Genomic DNA, 26731 nt, shown 5'->3' with positions numbered 1-26731 from the left:
GTCTAGAGGCATGATCAGATTGAGGTTCCATTTTCGTTGTTGTTGTTAAGACTACTTATAGGTGGTTAATATTGAGAGACATAATATTTAGGTGTCTTTCTTTTTATGATGTTAGCAGCCATTGATGTTCAATTGGTAAATCTATTAATTTATTAGGGATTGCAGAATGATGATATATTATTTTTTCTTCCTTTATCAGCTAGAATATTTTTAAAAAGAGAAACTTCCTTTCAACTACTGTTTGGTTATCCATGTTACAATAAGGAAAGGCAGGGTAGATGCTTCTTTCTTTCTCCTTATTGGTTTGCAAAATAATGAGTTGGTTCCCTAACATTGTGCCATGGTAATCACTGAGTTTAGAGGGGTGTGTATGTGAAGCATATTCAGTATGTTTAAATCTATTTAAGTTGTACTCTCATTGATGCTCAAATTGTTCCATGTGTGGCTTGTGGGATCCTCTTCCATTTGATTCCTGTGTCCTTTTGATATGACCCTGCTAGTCTTTGATCACTTGCTTGCTATCTGCCACAATAGGATGTTCCAGGCTCGTCTTGTTCATTTCCTAGCTTCCACCTTGAAGTAGCCATTTTCCATTTTCCAAGGAATCCTTTTTCCTTTGGGTATTTTGGTACTTTCCAAAATGGTATTTGGAAACTGCAGTCACTAGGTGTGCTTCATTCTCCTGGTTGGACATTTTTTTTAAGTAAATATACATTTCGGCCCGTTTTATACACATTGCTCAAGTGCCTTCAGGAAGATGGTGCATCTATGCGTCTGCCCACTTTAGAAGAGATCCCAAAGCACCACATTCATCTAACCCTAAGAAAACATTTACTGAAAGTTCACCATTTGGTCGGTGAAAAATGGAAAAGTCGCTTTTGTTTTCATTTGCATTCCTTCGATTATGACTAATAGAGATGACCATTTGTTCACATATTTGCTGACCATTGGTATTGCTTCCCGCATGGTACCTAAAATATAGTAGGTGGTCATAAATGTTTGTTAATTGAATAATTGAATGTTCATATCCTTTATTCATTTAATATTGAGGTAGTCATATTTTTCTTCCTTAAAAGAGATGTTTTTGAGAGGAATAAATGTGTATAAAATTCCTAGTACAATGCCTGAAATTCACCAAGTGTTAGTTCCCTGCCTTGCTGTTTGCCTACATTGTCATTCATGCCTCTGATTTGGCTTATTTTCTACTTTAAGATAAAGAAATTGAGAGTCAGAGAGATTAAGTCGTTTGCCTAAGGCCTCTTAAGTGGAGAATCCTAATTTCAAGGACAAGGGCAAGATAGGGTAGAGTTTCATATGTACAAATTTCAGAATGTATGACTGAAAAGGAAAAAAATCAGTGTTTTTTCAGATAATCTGTAAACTGCAGTCAGTTCATGGCCGTAACACAGAAAGTGGCAATGCTAGGATCAAAAGGATGAAAGAGCTTAGTAAGAATGGGGTTTTGGTTTTTTGTTTTTGTTTTATCCTTATAAAAAAGTAAAAATGCTCAAATAGAATACAGAGAATATAGAAAATGAGGGAAAAATATTTTTGTGGTACCTTAAATATAAATGTTATCATTTTTGCATATTTCTAGCTTCTAAGTTTTTAAAAATTCATGCTGTCCTTATTATGGAAAACTTCAAACATATACAAAAGTAGAAAATATAGTACAGGGCTTCCCTGGTGGCGCAGTGGTTGAGAGTCCGCCTGCCGATGCAGGGGACACGGGTTCGTGCCCCAGTCCGGGAAGATCCCACATGCCACGGAGCGGCTAGGCCCGTGAGCCATGGCCGCTGAGCCTGCGTGTCCGGAGCCTGTGCTCCGCAACGGGAGAGGCCACAACAGTGAGAGGCCCGCATACCGCAAAAAAAAAAAAAAAAAAAAAAAAAAGAATGCTCACAAATGCTAGTGTAAATTAGCATTTTTCAAAATACAGAATAAGGAAACAAGGAAAATTCATTCATTCCATGTTTTCAAAATACAGAATAAGGAAACAAGGAAAAAGTTGAAAGAAACCAAATTTTCACTCTCTTTTCAAAATACATAAGTAAAAGTAGAAATCCTGCCTTTAGGAAACATTAACATTATCTTGGAAAAGCATCAGAAATGCACACACTATCAGAAATATAGACCTAATTTACAAAATCCTAGCAGGCATTTTGAACATTAGCTATTACAAAATTGCAAGACAGATAGTTCTTTGGTACATATAGCCTAAGACAAAGTGAGAATCTTGAATGCAAAAAAGAGAAGCATGTATAGGGAGGCCTTAGTAAGATAAACAGCTTATTTTTCAACAGAAATCATGAGGATCAGAAGGCAGTGGGATGACATATTCACAGTGATGAAAGAAAAAAAAGAATCTATGGGCTTCCCTGGTGGTGCAGTGGTTGAGAGTCCGCCTGCTGATGCAGGGGACGTAGGTTCATGCCCAGGTCCGGGAAGATCCAACATGTCGTGGAGCGGCTAGGCCCGTGAGCCATGGCCGCTGAGGCTGCGCTCCGCAACGGGAGAGGCCAAAATGGTGAGAGGCCCGCATACCACACACACACGCACAAAAAGAATCTATATCTGACAAAACTATCCTTCAAAAATAAAAGAGGGCTTCCCTGGTGGTACAGTGGTTAAGAATCTGCCTGCCAGTGCCAGGGACACGTGTTCAAGCCCTGGTTCAGGAAGATCCCACATGCCTGTGTGCCACAACTACTGTGCCTGTGTTCTAGAGCCTGCGAGCCACAACTACTGAGCCCACGGGCATTAACTACTAAAGTCCATGTGCCCTAGAGCCCATGCGCCGCAACTACTGAGCCCGCATGCTGCAACTACTGAAGCATGCACACCTAGAGCCCATGCTCTGCAGCAAAGCCACCGCAATGAAGTCGCCCCTGCTCGCCACAACTAGAGAAAGCCCGCACACAGCAACAAAGATCCAACACAGCCAAAAAAAGTAAAAAATATAAATTAATAAATAAATTTTCTTTTAAATAAAGGAGAAATTAAGATATTCCTATATAAATAAAAACCAAGAGATCATTGTTAGCAGACCTTCCTACAAAAAACACAAAAGAAATGCTTCGAGCTGAAATGAAAAAACACTTGACAGTAACTAAAATCCACAGGAAGAAGTAAAGAACACTGGTAAAGATAACTACAAAGATAAATATAAAATGTATTTTTTCGTTTGTAACTCCTCTTTTTCCATACCTGATTTAAAAGACTACTGCACAGCGCTTCCCTGGTGGCACAGTGATTAAGAATCCACCTGCCAATGCAGGGTACACAGGTTCGAGCCGTGGTCCAGGAAAATCCCACATGCCGTGGAGCAACTAAGCCCGTGTGCCACAACTACTGAGCCTGTGCTCTAGAGTCCGTGAGGCGCAACTGCTGAGCCCGTGTGCCACAACTACTGAGCCTGCAAGCCACAACTACTGAGCCCGCACACCATAGCTACTGAAGCCCGTGCATCTGGAGCCCGTGCTCTACAATGAGAAGCCCACGCACCACAACAAAGAGTAGCCCCCTGCTCACCACAACTAGAGAAAGCCCGTGTGCAACAACGAACACCCAATGCAGAGAAAAAAAAAAAATTTTTGGTATATGGTGTGAGGGAGAGTCCAACTTAATTCTTTTGCATGTGGATATCCAGTAGTACCATTTTTAAAAATAAATTTATTTATTTTATTTATTTATATTTTTGGCTGCATTGGGTCTTCGTTGCTGCGCGTGGGCTTTCTCTAGTTGCAGCGAGCGGGGGCTACTCTTCATTGCGATGCCTGGGCTTCTCACTGCAGTGGATTCCCTTGTTGCGGAGCAGGGGCTCTAGGTTCGCAGGTTTCAGTAGTTGTGGCACGTGGGCTCAGTAGTTGTGGCTCGCTGGCTCCAGAGCACAGGCTAAGTAGTTGTGGCGCAAGGGCTTAGTTGCTCTGCAGCATGTGGAATCTTCCTGGACCAGGGCTCGAATCCCTGTCCCCTGCATTGGCAGGTGGATTCTTAACCACTGCACCACCAGGGAAGCCCACCATTTTTAAAAATACCATTCTTTCCCCCACTGGATGCTCTTGGCACTGCACTTTACTCTATCATCTTATTTTTGACCACAAGGTTCACAACTATCCCTGGGTATGAGGAGGAAGGGAAGGAGGGAATGGTGACTACTAATATGCTTTTTGGAAATTTGCAGAAAAGTTCACCCCTTTAGTCAAAGTTCTGAGGTTAACTTCATACTGGCACTTCTGCTTAGTTATGAAGTGAAATTTGAGAGAATTTTACCTGCTGCTAGCAAAACAAACGTTCCACTGAGTTTCAGTTACCAACGTTCAGTGCATTTTTTGAAAGGACATTATCAAATGAGACTTCTAAAAAATCCAACTGTACATGTTATTTGAACTGATATTAACTATCCTTAGAATGGATGGTTTTATTATTAGAAGAAAAAGAGTGATGAAATGAAGAGATGTGTTCAAGTTCCACTGCTGGATCTGGAGACATAAATAATGGAAATATTGAGAAAAATGTTGATTCAGCAGACTTCTTGGAGCCACATTATAAAAGGAAATACATACGAGACTATATAATGAAGATTACTTTTTTAATGGTTTTATCAAATGTATAAAATTCAATGAAAATGTCATGCCACAGTATATTTCTCTATAATTATATTCTTGCAAAAAAAATTTTATTTATTATTTATTGATTTGTTTTTGGCTATGCTGCACAGCATGCAGGATCTTAGTTCCCTGACCAGGGCTCAAACCCATGCACCCTGCATTGGGAGCACAGAGTCTTAACCACTGGACCATGAGGGAAGTCCCTACTGCAAAAAGAATTTAATTAAACATACATGGACATACAGCACACCCACCTGATGATATGTCCAGAGGATGGATGCTTTGATATGCTGCCCAGATCACTGTTTCAGGACCAAGGCACTCAATCCTTCATCTGCTTAGAGCACTGGCTAGCAATGCCTTGCATCTGAGTTCCTCCTAGTGCATGCTCTCAGCTAAAGAAAGGTTTCAATTTATAACTATGTGTAGTGTTGAAGTTAACTAGTTTTATTGTGGTGGTCATTTTGCAATATATACAAATACCAACTCATTATGTTGTACACCTAAACTAATTATTATATATCAATTATATCTAAATTTAAAAAATTTTTTAAAAGAAAAATAAAATAAAATAAACGTTTCCATGTAATATCCCCTTCCCAGAGATAGCATGCATACATCAGAGACATTGTGAGCTTGGTTCCAGAGCACCATAATAAAGTAAATACAGCAATAAAGTGAGTCACACCAATTTTTGGTTTCCCAGTGCATATGAAAGTTATGTTTAGGGACTTCCCTGGTGGAGCAGTGGTTAAGACTCCGCACTCCCAATGCAGGGGGCCTGGATTCGATCCCTGGTCAGGGAACTAGATCACACATGCGTGACGCAGCTAAGAGTTCACATGCCATAACTAAGGAGCCCGCCTGCTGCAACTAAGACCGGCGCAACCAAATAAATGAATAAATATTGGGCTTCCCTGGTGGCGCAGAAATTGAGAGTCCGCCTGCCGATGTGGGGGACGTGGGTTCGTGCCCCGGTCCGGGAAGATCCCACATGCCGCGGAGCGGCTAGGCCCGTGAGCCATGGCCGCTGAGCCTGTGCGTCCGGAGCCTGTGCTCCGCAACGGGAGAGGCCACAACAGTGAGAGGCCTGTGTACCGCAAAAAAAAAAAAAAAAAAAAAAAAAAAAAAATTAAAAGAAGAAAGTTATGTTTACACTATACTGTAATTTATTAAGTGTGCGAGAACATTATATCTTTTTTTTAGTACATACCTTAATTTAAAGATACTTTATTGCTAAAAAATGCTAACCTTCATCTGACAACACAGGGTTGCCACAAACCTTTACTTAGTAAAAACCACAAAATCTGCAAGGCACAATAAAGTGAAACGCAATAAAACGAGGTATGCCTGTCTCCAATTACTAGTTGATGCTGGGGATTCCAGCCCCATTGTCCCAATTTGGAAAACTCTTAGAGGCCATCCAATTTCCACAGCTCCCCAAGGTCTGATATAGAGCACCCAAGGAAGAGGCCCTCCTGGGGCTGAGATCCAGACCTTGTTGGAGAGGGCATGGCTATGGCTCACCAAATGGCAGAGAAGTGCTAGTGGATCTTGCTGGAAATCTGCCCTTTGGAACTTGCTGGAAATCCACTCTAGTGTGTTCAAGGGGAAGAGTCTCACCCAAGGCACTCTGCTATAAAACCACCCAAGGGAGGTACTGAAGAAAGCTGCAGGCTACTAGGTGCTGCTTGGCTGCTCTGCGCTGTAGTGCAGGCCCTGGTTCTGGAGAAGCTGAGAACACTGTAGGAACCTGGTGCTGGAGAAACTGCCTACACTGTAGGAGCTGGGCACTGGGGAAGCCAAGCACATTGTCAGGAGCCTGGCAATCGAGCACACCAGAACCAGGATGCAGAACCCTTTTTCATTCTGCAGTCTCTCTCCATCAACCTCTACTGATGAAGCTTATCATCATGCCAGCTGGCAAAGGAAAAATATTTGTTTAATGGGTCCATATTTGTTTTCACAAAGCAGACAAAAGGGCAAATTTAGGAATATTACTCAGCCATAAAAAGAAACGAAATTGAGTTATTTGTAGTGAGGTGGATGGACCTAGAGTCTGTCATACGGAGTGAAGTAAGTCAGAAAGAGAAAAACAAATACCATATGCTAACCCATATATATGGAATCTTAAAAAAAAAAAAAGTGGTCATGAAGAACCTAGGGGCAAGATGGGAATAAAGACGCAGACCTACTAGAGAATGGACTTGAGGATATGCGGAGGGGGAAGGGTAAGCTGGGACAAAGCGAGAGAGTGGCATGGACATACATACACTACCAAACGTAAAATAGATAGCTAGTGGGAAGCAGCCGCATAGCACAGGGAGATCAGCTCGGTGCTTTGTGACCACCTAGAGGGGTGGGATAGGGAGGGAGGGAGGAAGACACAAGAGGGAGGGGATATGGGGATATATATATATATGTATAACTGATTCACATTGTTATAAAGCAGAAACTAACACACCATTGTAAAGCAATTATACGCCAATAAAGATGTTAAAAAAAAGGGCAAATTTAGAGCTAAACGGCAATAAATCAATAATCAACACAATCTACCCCTTTGACTAATTACCATCCTTATGCACCCTCTACACAGGTGTGAACCTCTATACAATAGCAAAAGCAAGAAAAACTTTATGGTTGTATCTAACAAGATACAGCTGTCCTCCTTACAGATGAAGAAATTCTCACCCTTTCCCCCAAATGAGGAGATGCACAGACCCAAGATGCACAGACCCCAAATAAGGAGATGCACAGACCCAGTCATTGTATCCATCGCTGGCTATATTACTACTCAAATTCAGTCACTCCGACTAAATACTAGTTTAAGGCCAAATTGTAAATTAACTTCCAACAACTTGCATATAAAATAAAAATGGATGAAGGAAAGAGAAGAAAACAGTTAGCATATACAAATAATAGGCAAACAGGAAATATGCAAAGTCACTACAATCCTCATTTTTGTAACTGGTCACCAGGTCATAATTGGTATCTTCCTTCTTCCACAACCCATTCTGCATTTCCACTACCCTCAGCCAGAACCTCAGCTAGGTTCTTTACCTGGTGGGGTAATCTGTTTTGATTGCATTGTTTAAGGAGGGTTCTTTTACCTCAGCATTATTTTTATTGTACTTACATTTGGCGTGTCACGGTATCAGTCAAAACACTTATTCTGGGAATTCCCTGGTGGGCCAGTGGTTAGGACTTTATGCTTTGACTGCTGAAGGTGCAGGTTCAATCCCTGGTCGGGGGGAACAAGATCCTGCAAGCTGCATGGCATGGCCAAAAAAAAAAGAGATAATTTTATGAAAGTTTAGTTTTATTTACTTATTTATTTATTTATTTATTTATTTTTGGCTGCATTGGGTCTTCGTTGCCGTGCGCAGGCTTCCTCTAGTTGCGGTGAGTGCGGGCTTCTCATTGTGGTGGCTTCTCTTGTTGCAGAGCACAAGCTCCAGTAGTTGTGGCACGCAGGCTCAGTAGTTGTGGCACGCAGGCTCAATAGTTGTGGCTCGTGGGCTCTAGAGCACAGGCTCAGTAGCTGTGTCGCAGGGGCTTTGTTGCTCCGTGGTATGTGGGATCTTCCCCGACCAGGGCTCGAACCTGTGTCCCCTGCACTGGCAGGCATATTCTTAACCACTGCGCTACCAGGGAAGTCTCAGTTTAGTTTTATTTAAATTTAACTTTATACTCACAGGATTGAACATACTAACAGGATTATTAAAATGCATTGTTAATCAGTACACATTAAACTGAAAAATTTGTAAAGGAAGTACAAGCAATGGAGCTACAAGTATGACCAGAAAACATAGTGGAGCTATTAAATTGTTGGAAGAATTATAGGAATAATATCTTATATAACAAAGCTTTGGCACCCAAAGAGATTCTTCTGAATCTTATTAGATGCATTTAAAAATGCAGCAAGAATTGTTAAAACGAAGCTCATCAAAGAGCTGAATTAATGAAATAATATATTTTGTTCAAACACTGGAGCTATGATACTGAAATTTGTTGATTGGTTGGCATCAAGGTGAAGTTCTACACATCGTCAGTCTTCTGGTTTCAACCGGTCTGGGGTCTAAGTTCGTGAGGCCAGCAGTTTTCATCTGGTGGGAGTCTGGTTCCTTACAGGAACAATTTAGGAATGTGTGTCAGACCTTTATGTCTTTCAGGAAACTGGGAGTTCAGTGACTCTGCTACATGGTTGATTTATAGTCTAAATTGTTACCAGTTTCCCAGCCCAACAACTATTTCTTATTTCTACATCTTCACATTTCCTAATCATTTTTTTTATTTTTTGGCGGTACGCGGGCCTCTCACTGTTGCGGCCTCTCCCGTTGCGGAGCACAGGCTCCGGACGCGCAGGCTCAGCGGCCATGGCTCACGGGCCCAGTCGCTCCGCGGCATGTGGGATCCTCCCGGACAGGGGCACGAACCCGTGTCCCCTGCATCAGCAGGCGGACTCTCAACCACTGCGCCACCAGGGAAGCCCTCCTAATCATTTTTAACTCTTGAGTCAGCCTTCTGGGACTCTAGGGAGGACTGAGAGACTAAAGCAAAAGCCTTTTACTTAAAAAATCAGGGACACAGGGGCTTGTATATGGTTTTAAGCTCCATATCGCCCCTAAACAATTAACATTAATTCCTTCATATAATAAAGTTTTCAGGCAGTGTTCACATTTCCCCATTGGGTCATATTATTTTTAAATTTTTTGTTTGTTGAAAACATAAACACATTGCTTGTTCAAATCAGGATCAATAAGTATTACTGAATGAATTTGCTGATTTCAGGAACAAATTATCCTTTTATGACAGGGGGAGGCTGAGTATATTTTTGTGGTTTTGTTGTTGTATTTGGAGGGTTTATTTATTTATTTTATATGCATAAAATTTCCCTGTAAGGATACACAAGAAACAACACAGAATGGTTCCCCTGGAGAGGAACACAGAGAGTCCTCAGAGGAAAGAAGACTTTTCTTCCTATTCACACTTAACGAATTTTAAACCATCTTGAGCTCATGATCTATTCAGCAACTGGGTGGATAAAAGTAAGAACTTTTTAAAAAGCAAGTCCTAAAACATCATCAAAAAGAATTGGTGTGTGGGAAGGTAGTGGTGGGAGGAGCTGTTTTTCCAGACTTGCCACAAGATGGCAGCAGAGAGATACCAAAGCTTGGTTCTGGACTCTGAAAGGCTGCTTGGCTGGAATCAGTCTCTCTCCCCACTCATGACAGGTAAATCCTGGTGGGTTCCTGCCCACCTCTATCCTGAGCTGTGAGACTGTAGCTGAGCTAAAACACCCTCAGACTCCTGACCAACAGAAACTGTGAAATAATGTTTATTGTTGTTTTAAGCTGCTACATTTGTCACTTGGCATTTATATATTAGAACTCATACCATTCCACCAAAAAATATTTGAGTATGTATTTCTAAAGTGTAGAGACTCATTTTTTAAAAACACAACCACAACAGCTATAAAATTTTAAATTATTTACCATAATAAAATATCCAAGCAGTCTAGTTAAGCACACACTGATATCTGCAATCTACTTTGACATGGATCAAAAAATGATATGGGGGACTTCCCTGGCAGTCCAGTGTTTAAGACTCCGCGCTTCCACTGCAGGGGGCGTGGGTTGGATCCCTGGTCAGGGAACTAAGATCCTACATGCTTACTAGAAGGTTTCTTCACCTTTTCTGTATCTTTGAAATTTTTCATAAAATGTTGAGGCAAAAGTCAATCATTGTCCAAATTTCCAATTGTCTTAAAAATGTTTGGGTTTTTTTTTTTACTGTTTGTTCATATCAAGATCCAAATAAAGTCCACATGTTGAGATTGGTTGGTATATAAGTTCTGTGTTCTTTAAACCACAGAATTTTGGTGGCTTTTTGTTATAGCAGTAAGTGTTCATGCTAACACAGGGCAGCAGAGCTTACATCCCCCAGCTGGTTCTTTATCCTGAAGTTGAGCCCTTTTGTCCTGCAAGTGGATGAACCCATTCCTAAAGGAGACCTGAGTGATGGCAGCAGCAGCTTCTTGCCTAGGGCTTCCTGACCAAGGTCAGTGCTACAGGGTGTGTTCTGGACTCTATCCCTGCAGGGGCAGCATCAGAGAACAGCTTTCCTAGGTCAGTTTTCCTAGGTCCTGAGACTCATTCCTACAGGACTAGCCTAAAAGCAAGGCATATGTCCAGTGCAGTTGCACAGAGCCCCACACTCATAAGTGTGGTAGGTTTTTGTTTGTTTGTTCTTTGGCCGAGAGGCTTGCAGTATCTTACTTCCCCAAGCAGGGGATCAAACCCGAGTTCTCAGCAGGGAAAGTGCAGAGTCCTAACCACTGGACCTCCAGGGAATTCCCCTCAGAAGCTTGAGGTTTAATGCTCTGTGGCTGCCATCTTGTAATTCTTCACGTTATCTTTGAATTTGTGTTTTATAAGTGAAGTCGGCTTGGACGATGGAGCAGGCACCAGGGACTTGGAGCCTGAACCGTGTGCATTCTCTCCTCCCACCACTCTCCACCTCCCTGAGACAGGCTCTTAGCTGCCTATTCTTCTGCCTCCTGGGGGCCTGGGCGTAGGGAGGGTCAAGGTCCACCACACACATCCCATGGCCTCTGAGGGTAGGGCAGAGTGGCCACTCCTCAGTTGGCACTCCACGGCACATCTAGCAGGTGACCCGGCAGGGGCGAGGGTCCTGCCCACCTTTGATCCAGGTTTCTGGCTCTTCTTGGAAGGGAAGTTGCATCACCCTGTAGGGAGCAAGCCCGTGGGAAGGAGAGATGCCTTGTTTGACTTCTCCACCTCTGGCCAGGGCACGAGTTGGTCCAGTGGCTGGTGGGGAGAGGAGGAGAACCCAGCAGCCAGCAGCCGTGTGTGTACGCACACACAAAGTTGCAAGGCAGGTCCCCCAGGTGACTGTGAGAGTTTGTACTCACCCCAGGGTATCCCTTACTCTAGGGAGCATGACATTGTATAGCAAATTAAAAACACCATGACAGGTTAAGTGCAATCATGGAAAAAAGAAAAAAAGCTTTATATTTTAGTATTTTTAACAGCAATTTTTTTTCCTGCTGTTTGAACGAGAGATCCCACGTTTTCATTTTGCACAAGGCCCCATAAATTAGGTAGCAGCCCAGCTTAGAAGGCACTCCTTCAGCCTTTCCAAACTTTCTGGTATCCAATTCTCAGAGCAGTTTCTATTTTCTTCCCTGAATACTGATCCTACATGACTGCAGATAACAGGGGACAGCTGGGTAAGTGAGCACATGTGCGGCCACTTCCAGGGATGCCCAGAAATATCTAGATGACTAGAATCTAGGCGAAGCACTGAGGTCCTTCTTTGTTAAGTGGGTGGGAGCGACCAAGTTAGAGAACATTTGGGTTATATTGTATTTCCTTCAACGAATATTTATCAAATCTACCCATGCGGGACTTCCCTGGTGGCGCAGTGGTGAAGAACCTGCCTGCCAACGCAGGGGACACGGGTTCGAGCCCTGGTCCAGGAAGATCCCACGTGCCGCAGAGCAACTAAGCCAGTGCACCACAACTACTGAGCCCATGAGCCACAACTACTGAGCCCATGTGCCTAGAGCCCGTGCTCCGCAACAAGAGAAGCCACCGCAATGAGAAGCCCACGCACCGCAACGAAGCGTAGCCCCCTCTCCGCAACTAGAGAAAGCCCCCGCGCAACAAAGACCCAACGCAGCCAAAAAAAAAAAAATCCACCCATGCGCCAGGTGCTGGGGATGCAGTGGAGTCTAAAGTCAACAGATAGATAAATAGAGCAACTACACCGTTTTCCAGGGTGAAGAACTGAGTGCGGAGGTGGGGGTAAGATATGAATGAAGAAGCAAAGATGGTGGCTATGCGGCGGAGTCATTTTGTGTGCATGTTTAACCTCTGCAGAGTCAGCTACATGGATTCACAATAAACCAAGAGAGATAATGAAAAATAACTATTTAAACAAGGAAAATTATCCTGCCTTTCATTCCACTCAGTGAGGAAGCAGCATATGCCCCCGTGAGTATGAGATACGGGCGTAATCTACTACTTCCTTGGTTCCCATCACTCACCTGGATGAGGTGTGAGTTGAGTGCATTTTCCATACTACATGGTCCCTAAACCCAAAATGAATACTGACGTTTAGCCAAAGGCACAGCAATCTGTTTCAACATGGGAGGAAAAAGGACCGCACTTGACATAATGAAAGATGGTATCTTACCTTCCTTTACTCGCTCTCCAACGTCAGTCGGATAGGGAGAGATCCGAGGGACCCGACGGAGGACTTGCACTTGCCCCAGGCCGATATCACCGCAGAAACAACCCAAAAATGAATTCTCTGGAACCGCTTTCCTCTCCACGCGGACCAACAGAATTCCGAGATGAGTAACAGATGGGTGCTCCAACCATTTGGCGCTGGGATGCGGGGATGGGGTTGCAGCGTCTTCTCCGCCCACCTATTGGACGAATCGGAAAGCGGCCGCCGGGACCTCGCTGTCCTGGGGCTCACCGAGGGCGTGGCCTGGGACTCCCCCGGAGGGGAGGGCACCATCTGTCCTTGGGCGGAGAGGGGAGGTGACTCCGGCCGAAGAGGAGGACGCAGGATGAGGGGCCTGCGGGTGAGGGCCACCATGGGTCGGGCTGGGGCCCCCAACCCGGAAGCCCTCGCCCCTATACGAGACTCCCCAAACATTCCTGGATCTGGGGACTTGGAACGTGAGCCCCCTTCAGGGCTCCAGACTCCCTCCTAATAAGCCTGGGGCCCCCTCCCCCCAGCTCCCAGTCCAAGAGCTTCTGAGACAGCCGGGGACCCGTTAACATGGCCCAAAGCCCCGAGTCTGAACTTCTTCCCTTCATCCAGGGCTCCCGTAATACCTCGGGACTTAGGCACCGGGAACGTAACACCCCTTCCCCGCCGCCGAAGCTCTCGGGCAGCCGGGAAATCCCCCAGGCACTCCAGCTCCACTCCTGACGTTCCCGGCACCTGAGCTCCTCCCATTAACCCAGGAGACTGCAAAAAACCTCTCCGGGACTTGGGCCCGCAGAACATAGTCTCCCTTCTGGGTCCAATCCTCTTCCAATAGTACCCTCTAGACAGCCTGATAACCTCCAAGCCAGACCCTCTAGGCACGAGTCCCCTTCTTCTGGGCCTTTCTTGACAGGACACCCTCCCCCACTCTTGCTGCCAGTTCGGATCTTGCCTTTGAGACGCTCCCAAGGGACAGGACCGTCCCCGAGTCAGAGCCTCGGAAAGTCCGACACCCTCTCCCCAGCGGGACCTCCTCCGGGACACCTCTCCAGGCGCCTCCAATACCCAGCCATCCCCTCTCCACAGGTCTCCCAGGCACTGGTGCGCTCCTTTAGCTCAACCGCCCGGAACCGCTTCGAGAACAGAGTGGCTGAGAAACAGAAACTCTTCCAGGTAGGCGGGGCGGGGGGAGGACCCGGGGCCGCCTGCTTGGTCCTGAAGACGAGTTGGGGGAGGCAGGGGCTTAAGGTCTACCGAGTAGGCAGCGCCTTTCCAATCGTTTACCCCCAACATCCAGGCGGACAATGACCTCCCGGTGCACTTGAAGGGCGGTCTAACCGACAACATCCTGTATCGAGTGACTATGGCTCTGTGCCTGGGAGGTGAGTGCAGGGCCCGGCCCCGCCTGAACTGCGGGAGGGAGCGGGACTCGAGATGGAGAGGGGAAGGGGCTGCTTCCAGCGCTGGGGTTTTGGGAGGGGATTGGGTTCTGAGCTGGTGTGGGACGGTATGGGGCTCTGGGCTGGCAAATAGGAAGCACCCTAGGGCTTGGGCTTCTGTCCCAGGAGGGCGGCTGGGCTAGTGATGGGTCTGGGGAGAAAGCCCAAAGCCCGGTCTGGATCAAGGTCCAGCATTTCCCCAGTTGAAGTGCAGTTTGGGAAGGCAGCTGGAGCCTGAAGTAGGGCTGAGATCCAGGATGGTGACTGGGGAGTCTGCAGGGGGCTCAGGGAGGGAATTAGGGTCTCATTCTGTATCCCCCCACACTCCCTCCCTAGGCACTGCCTACGGCCTGTACTGCCTTGGCTGGGCCTCCTTCCCTCAAAAGAAGTGAAACCAAGAAGTCTGCAGGACCTGAACAAGCATCAATAAATGTGCTGGCTTCTTGGGGAAGCCAGCCCGGCTCTGTCCTCCGTGTGTGTACCTCCCAGCCTTCCACCAAGTGATCTCTGCCCTGTGGACAGACCATTGCCCCAGCCCTGAGTCTCCGACGCTAGACCAGGGCTATCCCTAGGATGTCGCTGCCTCTCAGCCCTCCCAGCACCCCTGGGCTGCCCCTCAGGGCCTGGGGACCTGGAATGGGACAGGGGGTTTGTATCCTGGGAGAGCAGCCCCTCTCCCTGCAGAGGCCAGAGGGTGGGAAGGAAGATGCTGAGCATAATGTATGACACACAGAGGCAGAGGCAAGTGAGGACAGACTCACTCAAGCACAGAAGCTGAGAGGGGCAAACATGGCCTTGGGGGACAGAGCCAGGGGTAGCACTAAGACTTCCCACCAGCATGGCTCTTGGAGCAGAAGCAGAGATGGTCCAGGCTTCTAGTCTTGGCCTCCACAGGCTCTGTGAGAGATCTCAGCAAGAATGAGGCTACAGGGACTTCCCTGGTGGTCCAGTGGTTAAGACTCCGCGCTTCCAACGCATGGGGCGCAGGTTCAATCCTGGGTCAGGGAACTAAGATCCCACATGCAGCGGGGCCAAAAAAACCCCAAAAAGAATGAGGTTACAGCTCAACTGGGATCCAGAATTTGAAAAAAGACCAGGACTAGAAGACAGGCGGAGACAGACTCCCTCTGCCCCAAACAGAGCCAGAGACACCCCTCAACTCTCAGAACAGGAGGCAGATCTCAGAGAGAGCAGCAACTAGGGTGCATTTATTTCCTCCTGGACCTGGCAGGCTGGGAGCAGAATACAGACAAAGGCACTGGGGCATGTGGCCTGTTGTGGCCTGGAGTTCAGCTGCCTGGGTGGTAACTGAATGGGTGTGCCAGGGTGTGTAGGGACTGGAGTGATCCTCCCAGAACTGAGAGAAGGGCCCTTGGGGTGTGCAAGCAACACAAACGTTGGGCTTGGCACAGAAGCAAGTAGATACGGAGTAGATGTGAGATGGGTGTGCTGGGGCGGGGTGTGTTGAAGCATGTTGGGCCCTGGCTGTTGACTGAGAATCCGGGTGCCAAGGGCTGGGAGAACAGAAAGGCCTGTGGGTCAGCAGGAGCCATGAAGATGTGACTGCAAACAGGATCAACCCTGGGGGAGACTGAAGAGTCCAAGGTGACTCCTACAGCGAGGCGATGAGGGGGCAGGTCTGGGACTCCCGTTCAGGAATACATGGTCAGCTGTAGCCACTGGGGAGAGGAAGGCACCGAGAATGAGGATCAGGGAACCTAAGAATACCAGCAGCCCTTCTCTGCCCTCACCCAGGGGTCACTGGGAAAATAGGAGGGAGGGAGCCCCAGCCCAGAGCTGGTACAGGGGACTGAGGGGAGGGGCCCCCTGCTAGGATCCCACATCCCAGGATGGGGTTCTTACCTCCTGGATGTTCACCTGGATTTGTCCAGTGCCATCTTTGTCAAGAGATTTAAAGGCACCTGGAGAAAGGAAGGGTTGGAGGGATTGGCTTTTAGGATAAAAATATATTAATATATGGGATGACAGTAATAATGGCTAGTACTCTGTGCCAAGCAATGTATAAAGCGCTTTCCGTGTATGAACTCATTTAATCCGATTCTGTGAGATAAGTGTCATTTAAAAATAAGGCACAGAGGGATTTCCCTGGTGGTCCAGTGGGTAACACTCCACACTCTCAATGCAGGGGGCCCGGGTTCAATCCCTGGTTCGGGAGCTAGATCCCGCATGCATGCCACAACTAAGAAGTCCACATGCCGCAACTAAAAAAAAAAAAAAAGATCCTGCATGCCACAACAAAGATCCCACGTGCCACAACTAAGACCCAGCGCAGCCAAAATAAATTTTTTTTTTAAAAATGAAAAAAAAATAAGGCACAGAGAAGTGCAGTTATGTGCCCCATGTCACACAGTGTAAAAGTCAGAAAAATGGGATTGGAACCCAGACTGCTACCCACCTCAGTAATGGGCTCCATATCCTGACCTGCATGCCCCCCATCACCCCTCTGCCCAAGCCCCAGCCTCCCACCGACCGGCTCCACACGGTTCCAGCCTAAGGGGGCTACCGGAAGGAGGCGCTGCACTTCCTGCTCCTACAGCCTCGTGCGGTCCCCACTCCTGCCCTGAAACTCGACTCCACGTTCCTCACTCACAGCCAAACCTGTAGGCAAACAGGCTCCCATACTGTCTTTGTGGCTTCTCTGTCACTCACCACTCAGTTACCACCCTCAAGGGCCCACTCGCCTGGTACCCCGGAAGCTGCACTCACTGCTGGCCCTCTTGCTGGTAAATCCAAGGCCATTTCTTGGGCCCTCTCATACATGACTTTTGGCATCATCTGCCCTATTGTCCTCTCCCACCTTCCCTTCATGTCCCCGACACACCTGCCCCTTTTCCTCTCCCCAGGCTCTTAATGCATTGTCTTCCCTGGGCTCTTGGGACACCGGGAGATCTTCCTAAAGTTAAACCTGAGACCCTGTCATTCCCCTGCCTGGACCCTGTCCACTGTCCCCAGTAGAGTCTGAGCACCCCTGAACTTGGCATTCACAGCCTGCACAGCCTGACCAGGCCCATTACTCCTGCCTCCTTTTATGCAACTCTCAGACAAATCTGAGTTCAAATTCTAGCTTTGCAACTTCCTAGCTAAGTGGCTGTGAGCAAGAAATTTTGCCTCCTTGAACCCTAGGTTCCTCCTCCAGAAAATGGGGACAATAATTCCCACTTCACAGGGCTGTCTTAAGGATTCAGTGTGTTAATGTTCACAAGAGACCGCATGATCCAGCCCCTACTGACCTCTCCCAGCCTTATGTCTCCCCATCCCACCCCCTTCCTAAAATGTTTAGCACTCTGAACCAAGTCCAACCAAAATCATCCAAAGCACCATCTACTCTTTCCTTTCTAGGCCTTCGCACAGGCTGTTCCCGCTGCAACACTCGTCCCCACCCTCTTGCTGGGGTCACTCCTCCTCATCCATTAGGTCTCAACTCACATGTGCCCTCCCTCCTCCAGGAAGCCCTCCTTGACCCCTTAAGCTGCATCAGGTGCCTTGTTAGGGTTGAATAGCTGTGAGAGCTCCCCCAGTCACAAATCTAAACCCAATCTGCCCTGAGCTTCCCCCTCACAGCCCTCATCACTCTGCCTAGGCTTCCCCGATCCCAGCCGTAACCACTGTGAGTTGTCACTGTCTGGGAATTTGCCTCTCCTCCTCTGGACTGTGAGCAACATGCGGGCAGAAACTAGGGCTATTTCAGTCGCTGCTGTGCCCCTAACATTGCCCACCTCAGGGTCAGGCTCAAAGGAGGCTTGGCGGATGGAAGTTGGACAAATCCCCACCCAGAAAGAGAGCTGGGGTGTCACTCACGGAACATGGCATCCAGTCTGACCAGGCAGCTGATGAAGTTGTCAAAATCCATGTTCCCTTCCTCATCTGAGTAGCGTCGGATGATCATGTTGTAGAGATGCTCATTCAGGTGGAATCCTGAGAATGACTGTCTCTCAGGTGCGGGGGCCACATAGCCCAGCCCTCCCAGCCCCAGGATTCAGGCTCAGCCCAGCTCAATGGGGGCTGCCTCACCAGTCCCACCCCCAGCCCCATCACGTTCCCGCCAGCCACACCTGCTGCCTCAAAGGCCCCCGGGAGTTCACTGCTGCCAATGGTCCCTGAACAGTCAATGTCAAACTGTTTGTATATGGTCTGTGGGGACAAGGAGGTCAGGGTTCAACTAAGCATCATGGGGCATGGCATCTCCATGGCTTGGGGGTCTTTGTGCTAGGAGTTTCAGAGGCTGCACACACCTGCCACTTCTTGATGTTGTTCCACAAGTACTTGAATTCCTCGAAGCCCAGCTTGCCGGTCGTGTCACTCTGGTGAGAGGGTGTTAAGAATAAATGTACCCAGATACGTGCACTGTGTACACGATGAGGATAATGGCCAAGCAGGGGAACCTGGGCTAAAACCCCAGCTCCCATCCCACCCTAGTCATGTCACCTTGGGTGTGGCTTCATTGTTCATTTTGCCATACTTACTTTAGTCTATATTTCTAAATATAGACTATTTTAGTCTATATTTCTAAATAGAGACACTTTAAACATAACCACGGGGAACTCCTCATTTATAAAATTCTTCAACAGTAATTCAATGTTATAAATGTTAGGACATGTAAAAAACAAGGGTATCTTAGAACTCTAAGGAAATAAGGGATAAGAGTAAATACCTGCTGGGTTTCTGATAAAAAGTGAATGAGGGGCTTCCCTGGTGGCGCAGTTGTTAAGAATCCGCCTGACAATGCAGGGGACATGGCTTCGAGCCCTGGTCTGGGAAGATCCCACACGCCGTAGAGCAACTAAGCCCATGCGCCACAACTACTGAGCCTGCGCTCTAGAGCCCGCGAGCCACAACTACTGAGCCCGCGTGCCACACTACTGAAGCCCTCGCGCCTAGAGCCCGTGCTCCGCAACAAGAGAAGCCACCACAATGAGAAGCCCATGCACCACAACGAAGAGTAGCCCCCACTTGCGGCAACTAGAGAAAGCCCACGCGCAGCAACGAAGACCCAACGCAGCCAAAAAATAAATAAGTAAATAAAAATAAATAAATAAAAGTGAATGAGAGGGCTGTATATTGATATAAAGCCCTTAGCTCAGGGGTTGGCACTTAATAAATTCTCAATAAATAGCAACAATGGCCAAGACTTATCAAATGACCAAGTACACGTCAGATAGTGCTAAGCTTCTCAGGAACATCACTTTTGTCACTAAATCCTCAAGACACCAGTCCCACCAGTATTATACCCCAGTGACAGAGAAACAGATTCAGAGCTGAAAAATCAACCTGGGTGAGATCATGGTAACAGTTAGCATGTACAGACCGCTTATGTGCTATGTACTGTGCTAAACCTTTTGCATGTAACTCCAGTTTGTTATCACCATTATCATTCACCCGATTTTACAGAGAGGCAAACTGAGGCACAGAGAGGCTCAGTAACCTTGCTAAGGGCAGAGCTGGATTTGGTTAACCCTATGCAACATGTTATGACAGCTGTTATTATGTATTGCCGCATGTCCAAGGTGGGTGTGTGTTGTGATATATACATGTCTACATCTGTGGATATGAAAGCTACACACTGACCGCCCAAATCATGCTCTCAGAAAATCCCCTCTTGGGAATTCCCTGGCAGTCCAGTGGTTAGGACTCCTTGCTCTCACTGCCGAGGGCCCGGGTTCAATCCCTGGTTGGGGAACCAAGATCCCACAAACCATGCAGCACAGCCAAAAAAAAAAAAAAAGAAAGAAAAGCAAAAAAGAAAATCCCCTCTTCACCAAGGCCTCCGCCAGACTGCTCTCAAGGATACATCCATAACAGCCACCATGCTGCGACATGTGTCAATGCCAAAACCATCAGTCTTCAGATCAGGATCTGTGGGATGCAGGTTGAAAGTCAGAGGCCAGAGATCACAGCTACCCCAGTCGCCATGCCTCTAAACCTGCCCTGTGTGTTGACCCCAGTCACTCACGTCGGGTCACGACTTTGTTGAGAATGTTCATGAGTTCTGTGGCACTGACCTCCATGTCCTAGGGGGAGAAGTTAGGAATGGGTCAGGGGTGACTGAAAGGGGTCTGGGCATGTCATGAAGGAGGATGGGAACTTTGGGATTGCCATGGTCGAATGTACATGTAAAGGGCATCCAGAGGGAAGGCATGGAAGGGTGAGGACACTTCTGGGGGCCCCAGGTTACTTACCTCTCCAGCCAGCTGGGCAAAGAGCCTCCGGAACTGCCGGACCTCCTCACTCTCATTGGCCTCGATGTTGGAGTAATGGGTGCGAGGGGGCTGCAGAGGGAGGAGATCTCAGAGCAGGTAGGGGGAGGGGTGCCCTGGCCAGGACAGCCTTAGGTGGGAAAGTCAGAGTGGGCTGGGTGGCTGAGTGACTAATGAATGAGAGGTGGTCAATGAATAGGGAGTGGATATAGCTAAGTTTAAGGATGTTACAAGGGAGAGACTTAATGAGATAAATTTCATAAGGAGAAGTGTGGGGCTTCTTCAAAGGGACAATGATGGGTCCTTGTCCCTTTGAAGAAGAGGGGTCTCCGATTGTGAAGGGTGGCTTACCGGGGGCTCTGGGTTGTACTGCGCAGCCGCCTCACTGAAGGGAAACAAGGGGCAGTTAGTGCCAGGGGGCGGGGCCTCCAACGGGCAGCACCAGCGCCCACACCCCAAGCCCCCAACCCCCAGCTCGCCGCCCTACCTACCTGCTCCCTCTGCCCGCCTCATCAGTCCTTGTCCTCACCTGTCCCTATCCTCGCTGCCCTGGTTGTGTCCCCACGGTAGGACCCCCTCTTGCCAGGGCACACCCACGCAATGGCAGATTTCTCAAAAGACGGGAGCTCATTTCATAGAAGCTCGGCCCCAGCTTCCCGGGGCCCCACCCTCCTGGGTTCCACCTGTCTAGGAACCTGCTCCATCGCCACGTCTTCTGAACACTTGTGTCTTCCCAAGATCCCACCCCAGCTCCATTAGTTCTCACCCCTTTAAGGGATCACACTCAGTGGCCAAGACTAACGAGGCCCCTACCGACGCCCTGCCCTACCTCCACCAGGACATTTTTCTAATTTAACCAGCCAGTTCCCAGCCAGGCCCTGCCCCTTCAAGGCCATTTCCCCTGTCCCATTACGGTTAGACCTCTTCTGGGCACACCTCATTGACCCACCTACGAGGGCCACGCCGCGCCCATAAGGCTAGCCGTGCCCCCATGAAGTGATACCCAGCCTCACTGGCTCCGCCCCCTTAACGTTTGTCTCCAGGTTAGCGGAAGTAGGCCGCGCCAGCCCCATTAAGCTCCACCTCCCAAAGCCCATCAGATTGTCCCCACAAGACTACCCCCATGTCAAGCCCCGCCCCCATGAACTCATTACGGTCGGCCCCCTCAAGGCCGGTCTCCTAGCCCAGTCCCGGCCCAGCCTAATTAAGGATCCTGGTCAGTGTCCAGGTTACCCCACTCTATTCTGGCTGGACAAGCCTCTTCCTCCAGGCCCCGCCCCTCCTCAGGCCCCGCCTTACCTAATGGCGCTAATGACCCCGCCCAGGATGCGCATGGCAGTTCCGCCACCGCCACCGCCGCCGCCGCCTCCTCCGCCGCCGCCGCCGCCGCCGCCGCCGCCGCCGCTGATCAGGCCTCCGAGCACATTCCCTAGGCCCCCGCCCAGGCCCCCGCCTCCCCCGCCGCCTCCTCCACCCTTCAGGAACGAGTTAACCAGGAACATGGCTGTGACTCAAGATTCCTGAGGAGGGAAAAAGGGGTCAGGTGGCTGTCTCGTCCCTGAGCCCGCCCCTTCCCCCAAAGAAATACGCATTTCTGACTGCTGGACTTGGGGGAGTGATATGAAGCCGCTAGGCGGAGACCTGTCCTCCGGCTGCGGCTTGAGGGTCCATTCGGGATGGGGTCTGGGCTTCTGGGGGAAGGGTCCGCGTCTGGCTTGAAGGACTCTGGGCTGAGTCTACGCATAGGCATCATTAAGCACCAGACAGCGGCCAGGTCAAGTGGGGTTCTCGAGATGGGGGCCCCAAGCTGACTCTCGAATCTGAGATCCAGAGCCCTAAGACTGATTTAGGGGTTTGGGGTGGGTCGGGAGCGTGGATCAGAAATTCTCCGCCTGGAGGCTCCTGGAGCAGAGTTTAGTAAATCCAGAATGTGGGCTTGAGGGTTTAGGTACAACCAGCAGCGGGATTAGTCTCATCGCTGTGTCTATGGGTTCGGGTCTAAGATATTGAGTGTGAGCCCCGGGGCCCGGGATACCGGAGTCCCCGTTAGAATTGAGAGCACGGATCCAGGATCGTAGTCCTGGAGGCCACACCCAGGGCTGAATTTACGGGGTACCTCTCAAATCCATGGGCTTCTATTTTAGATCCTGAGAGGGAGGGTGGAAGAGTCCCCGGGGCGGGATAACTAGGGCCGGACAGATCAGGGGGTTCGAATCCGAGATCGTGGGTGCGGTGGACCCCTGAGGACAAGATTTGAGCATCTTTTCGGGTCTGGAGGCCTCCAGGGCCGGGTTTACAGAGTGCAGGGGGAGTCCGGACTGGGCGCTCACCGCCTCGCTCGCGCGTCGGCCGGTCCGCTAGTCTGTGCTGCTCTGGGGCCTCCTGCTGCGTCCGGCTCCTCAGGGAGGGGCGGGTGACTCAGGCGGAAGAGGCCGGATTAGGCACTTGCGGGGCGCCCCAGCGGCATCCGCACGGTCCTAGAGCCGACATTGAAACTGCGCGTGTGCCTGCGGGCCCCGCCTTCCGTAATGGGGTGCGGCCGCCCAGGCTCAGTCCTGCGTTTCCGGTGCTTAGCGTTCCGACACCGCCCTGACTTAAAAGAGCTGAGATTTTTCCCTGCACTTATTGGTTCCAGGTGCAGGCGCCCGGGGACGAGAACTCCGAGGTGACTTGAGGACTCGTCGTGCCCAAGGTCACCCCCTAGTGTTGTAGTGTGAATGTTCGCCCCAAAATCAGCCTCCACCCAATCCCAGGTGTGGTTTTCGGTCTCCTCGGAAAGGAACTCTTGGGACTCTTGGCACTTGTCGCCTATCCTAGCCTTGTCGCGACAAGCAGCAGTTGGAGGTCCCGAATTATGTTTGGCCCACAGTACGGGGACAAGCGCCCGCATCTGTGGCGGGGCACAGCCCTGTGTGGCACAGCCCTGATGGCGTTCCAGTTCCGCCTACGAATTGGACTGTCTTGTGCCTTCTCCATCCACACCCCTTGGCCCCCTGAGTCAGGGTCACCAGAATCATTTTTCCTGGACGGGCCCAAAGTGTAGTCTCAGTCTTACAGTCTCTAAAGAGGGGCCCAGACACACGATGAGTCCCCTGGCCACAGCCTGGTTTCTGAGGCTAGATGTTCCCAAGGTCGGGTGGTGGGCAGGGTGTGGAATGCAGCTGAGAGGGAAAATGGCAACTGAAGCCACCTTTGGGTATCTCCCTTGCTCTCTGCTTCCAACGTCCAACCTGTGAGGGCCCAGTACTTTTTCAGGGCTCCTCAGAGGGAGCTAAATCTGGCTCCCCCAGGCAGTCTGACTGTCTAGCCTTTAGCCTCTCCCTGGGAAGCTGGCTCAGCCTGAGTTTGAATCCTGACTTTGCCCTTAATAATTTTGGATCCCAAAACAGTGAGCTGAGCAACGATCTCCTAATCTGTAAAATGCAAACGAAGGTTTCCATGCCCCCACTTTCTAGGCCCCTATCAAAATTAAGCAGTAAATGCTTCGTAAATAGTAGCTATTATCCTCTGTGTCTTGCTCCTGCTTAGGTAATACTGATAAAAAAATAACTGCCAAGCACTCTCCCAAGTACTTTATATCGGGTCATATGTCCTCATAACAGTCCTATGGGATGGATGCTATACATTATCTCCATTTTACGAATAAGTAAACTGATTCTGAGGGTAAACTCCCAAGCCTGTACTCTTGAGCACTACTGAAACCGAGCAGGACCCTGTAGGGCTCCTGGGCACAGAAGCCTTTCTGTGTCCCCTGTTTCTTGTTTGTAGGAAATAGGCTTCAGCCTCCATGACCTTCCTTGAGCTCCAAAGGGCAGGTTCAAACAGCTGCTAATCAGGGAAGGGAGGGGATGCGGAGACAAAGGGAGGAGCAGTCAAGAAAGAGTAGTGCAGCCTTGGAGCCGGGTCCTGGCTCCTCAAGGAATACACATAACAATATCTTTGAGCTCTTCTGCAGAACTAAAACCCCCAACAAATGGAAGATGTTAACTATTTGATGAAGCGTTCTTCATTCCAGAGAAGTGCATCAGGAGACCACCTGAGGCCAGATTAAAGAAGTGCAGGCCCTGCACACACCCTGATCCTTATCACCAACCCTGCCCTTGAACCACTGCTATTAAACTCCTCACCAAATCCCCCGGTTTGGGACACAGTTTTTGAGGCCATGAGCCTGTTGTGTCCCTGTTTGCCTGGCAAAGCAATAAAACTCTTCTTTTCTACTTCACCCAAAACTCCAAGATTTGATTTGGCACCAGTGCACAGAGGCTGAGTTTTCAGCATCGTTACCCTAACGCATTGACTCTTCAATAATATAATTAATATGATAATAGCTCAAATAACAAGCGCAACAGACAAAACCCCAGTCACAGCTATGCTTCCTGAAGGCTTGCTGGGGCTGCCACATAAGCCTTATCTATGAGGCAGGAACCAACAGGAGAGAAAATGGAATCTCTGAAGGCAGGGTCACTCGCCTGAGGTCACAGAGGGTGGCAGGACCAGGTCTGAACCTGGGCTTGGCTGTTGCCCAAAACTTTTGGTGATGACTAATCTGGATTCCCTTCTGACCACACCCCTCCCTGCCAGTCTGAGTAGCTTCCTTCTCTGCCCTCTCCGGAGCTCACTTGCTGACAGGCCTTTGCATGGGCTGTGCCCTCTATCTGGAACACTCCTTCTGCCTTTTTTGCCTGGTTTTTTAGCCACTCAGGTTTTGGTGTCAGCTCAGGAGTCACCTCTTCCAGGAAGCCCTCCCTGTCTAAACCTGAGACTGAAACTGAAGCTTGCAGTTACATGCTTGTAACATACTTTCTCATAACACTCACTGCCAATTACAATCATATTGTCATCTAGGTCTGGCTCCCTGACCTCTTAACCCTGGCCAGCTCTAAATCTTAGTCCTTCTCTCTAGTTTACTCATGCCATCATGGATCTCCCTCACATGCATGGCTAAAATTCTATCTCTAGGCAATTCCCTGGCGGTCCAGTGGTTAGGACTCCAAGCTTTCACTGCCAAGGGCACGGGTTCAATCCCTGGTGGGGAACTAGAATCCCCCAAGGTGTGCGGTGCAGCCAAAAAAAAAGAAATCCATCTCTAGGGTATCAACACCCAAGTTTCTATCTTCAGCCCAGATAGTTCTATCTTCAGGATCCTACATCCTGCATCCTACTCAATATCTCCATGGGGGTCTTAGAGATGTCTCAAGCTTGACACATCTTAAACTGAGCTCCTGACCTTCCTCCCAAACCTGCTCCCTCCCCACCTTCCCCATCTAGGTCAATGGCACCTCTATCCTTCCAGTGACTGAGACTAAATACCCTAGGTCCATCCTTGACCTCAGTTTCAGACCCACTCCAACTGTCAGCAAACCCTGGTGACTCTACCTACAGAATCTAAACTCTCCTCCCCTTCCCCTGCCCCCAACCTGGCCCAGCCCCCACCCTCTCCTGCCTGGACAGTTAGAGCAGCCTCCTCCCTGATCCCCCAGCTCCTGAGCCTGCCCTCCCAGTCTTTTCCCCAAACGCAGCCAGAGGGAGCCTGTGAACACCTGAGGCAGATCAGAAACCTACTGGCTGAGCCCTCCCTTGGCTGCATCTCACCACAGTAAGAGTCAAAATCCTCACAAGGCCACCAAGTCCCTAGTGATCTGCCCTGTCACCTCTCTGCCCTCATCTCCTCCCCCTTAAGAAAGTGAGGCTTCCCTGGTGGCGCAGTGGTTGAGAGTCCACCTGCCCGATGCAGGGAACGCGGGTTCGTGCCCCGGTCCGGGAGGATCCCACATGCCGCGGAGCTGCATGCTGGGCCCGTGAGCCATGGCCGCTGAACCTGTGCATCCGGAGACTGTGCTCCGCAATGGGAGAGGCCACCACAGTGAGAGGCCTGCGTACCGCAAAAAAAAAAAAAAAGAGAAGAAGCCCTACTGGCAGCTTGACCTGGATGTTCCCAGTTGAACGAAGACAAGACATAGACGAGGAGGCTCTGCAAATGCAGCAATATCCAAAGAGCTGTTTAACAGCCTTATTTTACTTTAATACACTCCATGAAGAATAAGCTCTGTGGTAGACTGATTGCAAAAATAGCTCTATTTTCCACCCTTCCGTGTATCCTTGCCCTGTACAATCTGACTTTGCAGTTTCTCACATCAAGGGGTAGAGTCTATTTCCTAACTCTTTGAAGCCAGATTGGCCTTGTCATTAACCAACAGAATGAGGTGGAAGGACAGTGTAA

At 49.0% G+C, this 26731-nt stretch overlaps 2 protein-coding genes across 2 annotated transcripts; one reads left to right on the top strand and one right to left on the bottom strand.

Annotated features, from left to right (window-relative positions):
• The first annotated feature begins 12854 nt into the window (after positions 1 to 12854).
• Positions 12855 to 14764, top strand: COX7A1 (cytochrome c oxidase subunit 7A1). Its single transcript, XM_033845015.2, has 4 exons — positions 12855 to 13227; positions 13944 to 14030; positions 14155 to 14239; positions 14633 to 14764. The coding sequence occupies exons 1-4, from the start codon at positions 12991 to 12993 to the stop codon at positions 14686 to 14688; spliced, it is 465 nt and encodes a 154-aa protein (XP_033700906.2). The 5' UTR covers positions 12855 to 12990; the 3' UTR covers positions 14689 to 14764.
• Positions 14765 to 15477: 713 nt separating this feature from the next.
• CAPNS1 (calpain small subunit 1) lies at positions 15478 to 22982 on the bottom strand. Its single transcript, XM_033844988.2, has 11 exons — positions 22842 to 22982; positions 21811 to 22031; positions 20863 to 20896; positions 20494 to 20583; positions 20268 to 20325; positions 20106 to 20170; positions 18550 to 18618; positions 18370 to 18448; positions 18116 to 18232; positions 16160 to 16218; positions 15478 to 15975 (listed from the first exon to the last, which is right to left on the bottom strand). Exons 2-11 carry the CDS (start codon positions 22011 to 22013, stop codon positions 15949 to 15951), a joined length of 801 nt encoding a protein of 266 aa, XP_033700879.1. The 5' UTR covers positions 22014 to 22031; positions 22842 to 22982; the 3' UTR covers positions 15478 to 15948.
• Positions 22983 to 26731: the final 3749 nt, after the last annotated feature.

The sequence above is a fragment of the Tursiops truncatus genome, chromosome 19 (genome assembly GCF_011762595.2).
Source record: "Tursiops truncatus isolate mTurTru1 chromosome 19, mTurTru1.mat.Y, whole genome shotgun sequence".
NCBI classification, from domain to species: domain Eukaryota; kingdom Metazoa; phylum Chordata; class Mammalia; order Artiodactyla; family Delphinidae; genus Tursiops; species Tursiops truncatus.
The sequence above is the reverse complement of the archived record's forward strand: the minus strand, read 5'-3'. Positions and strand labels throughout refer to the sequence as shown.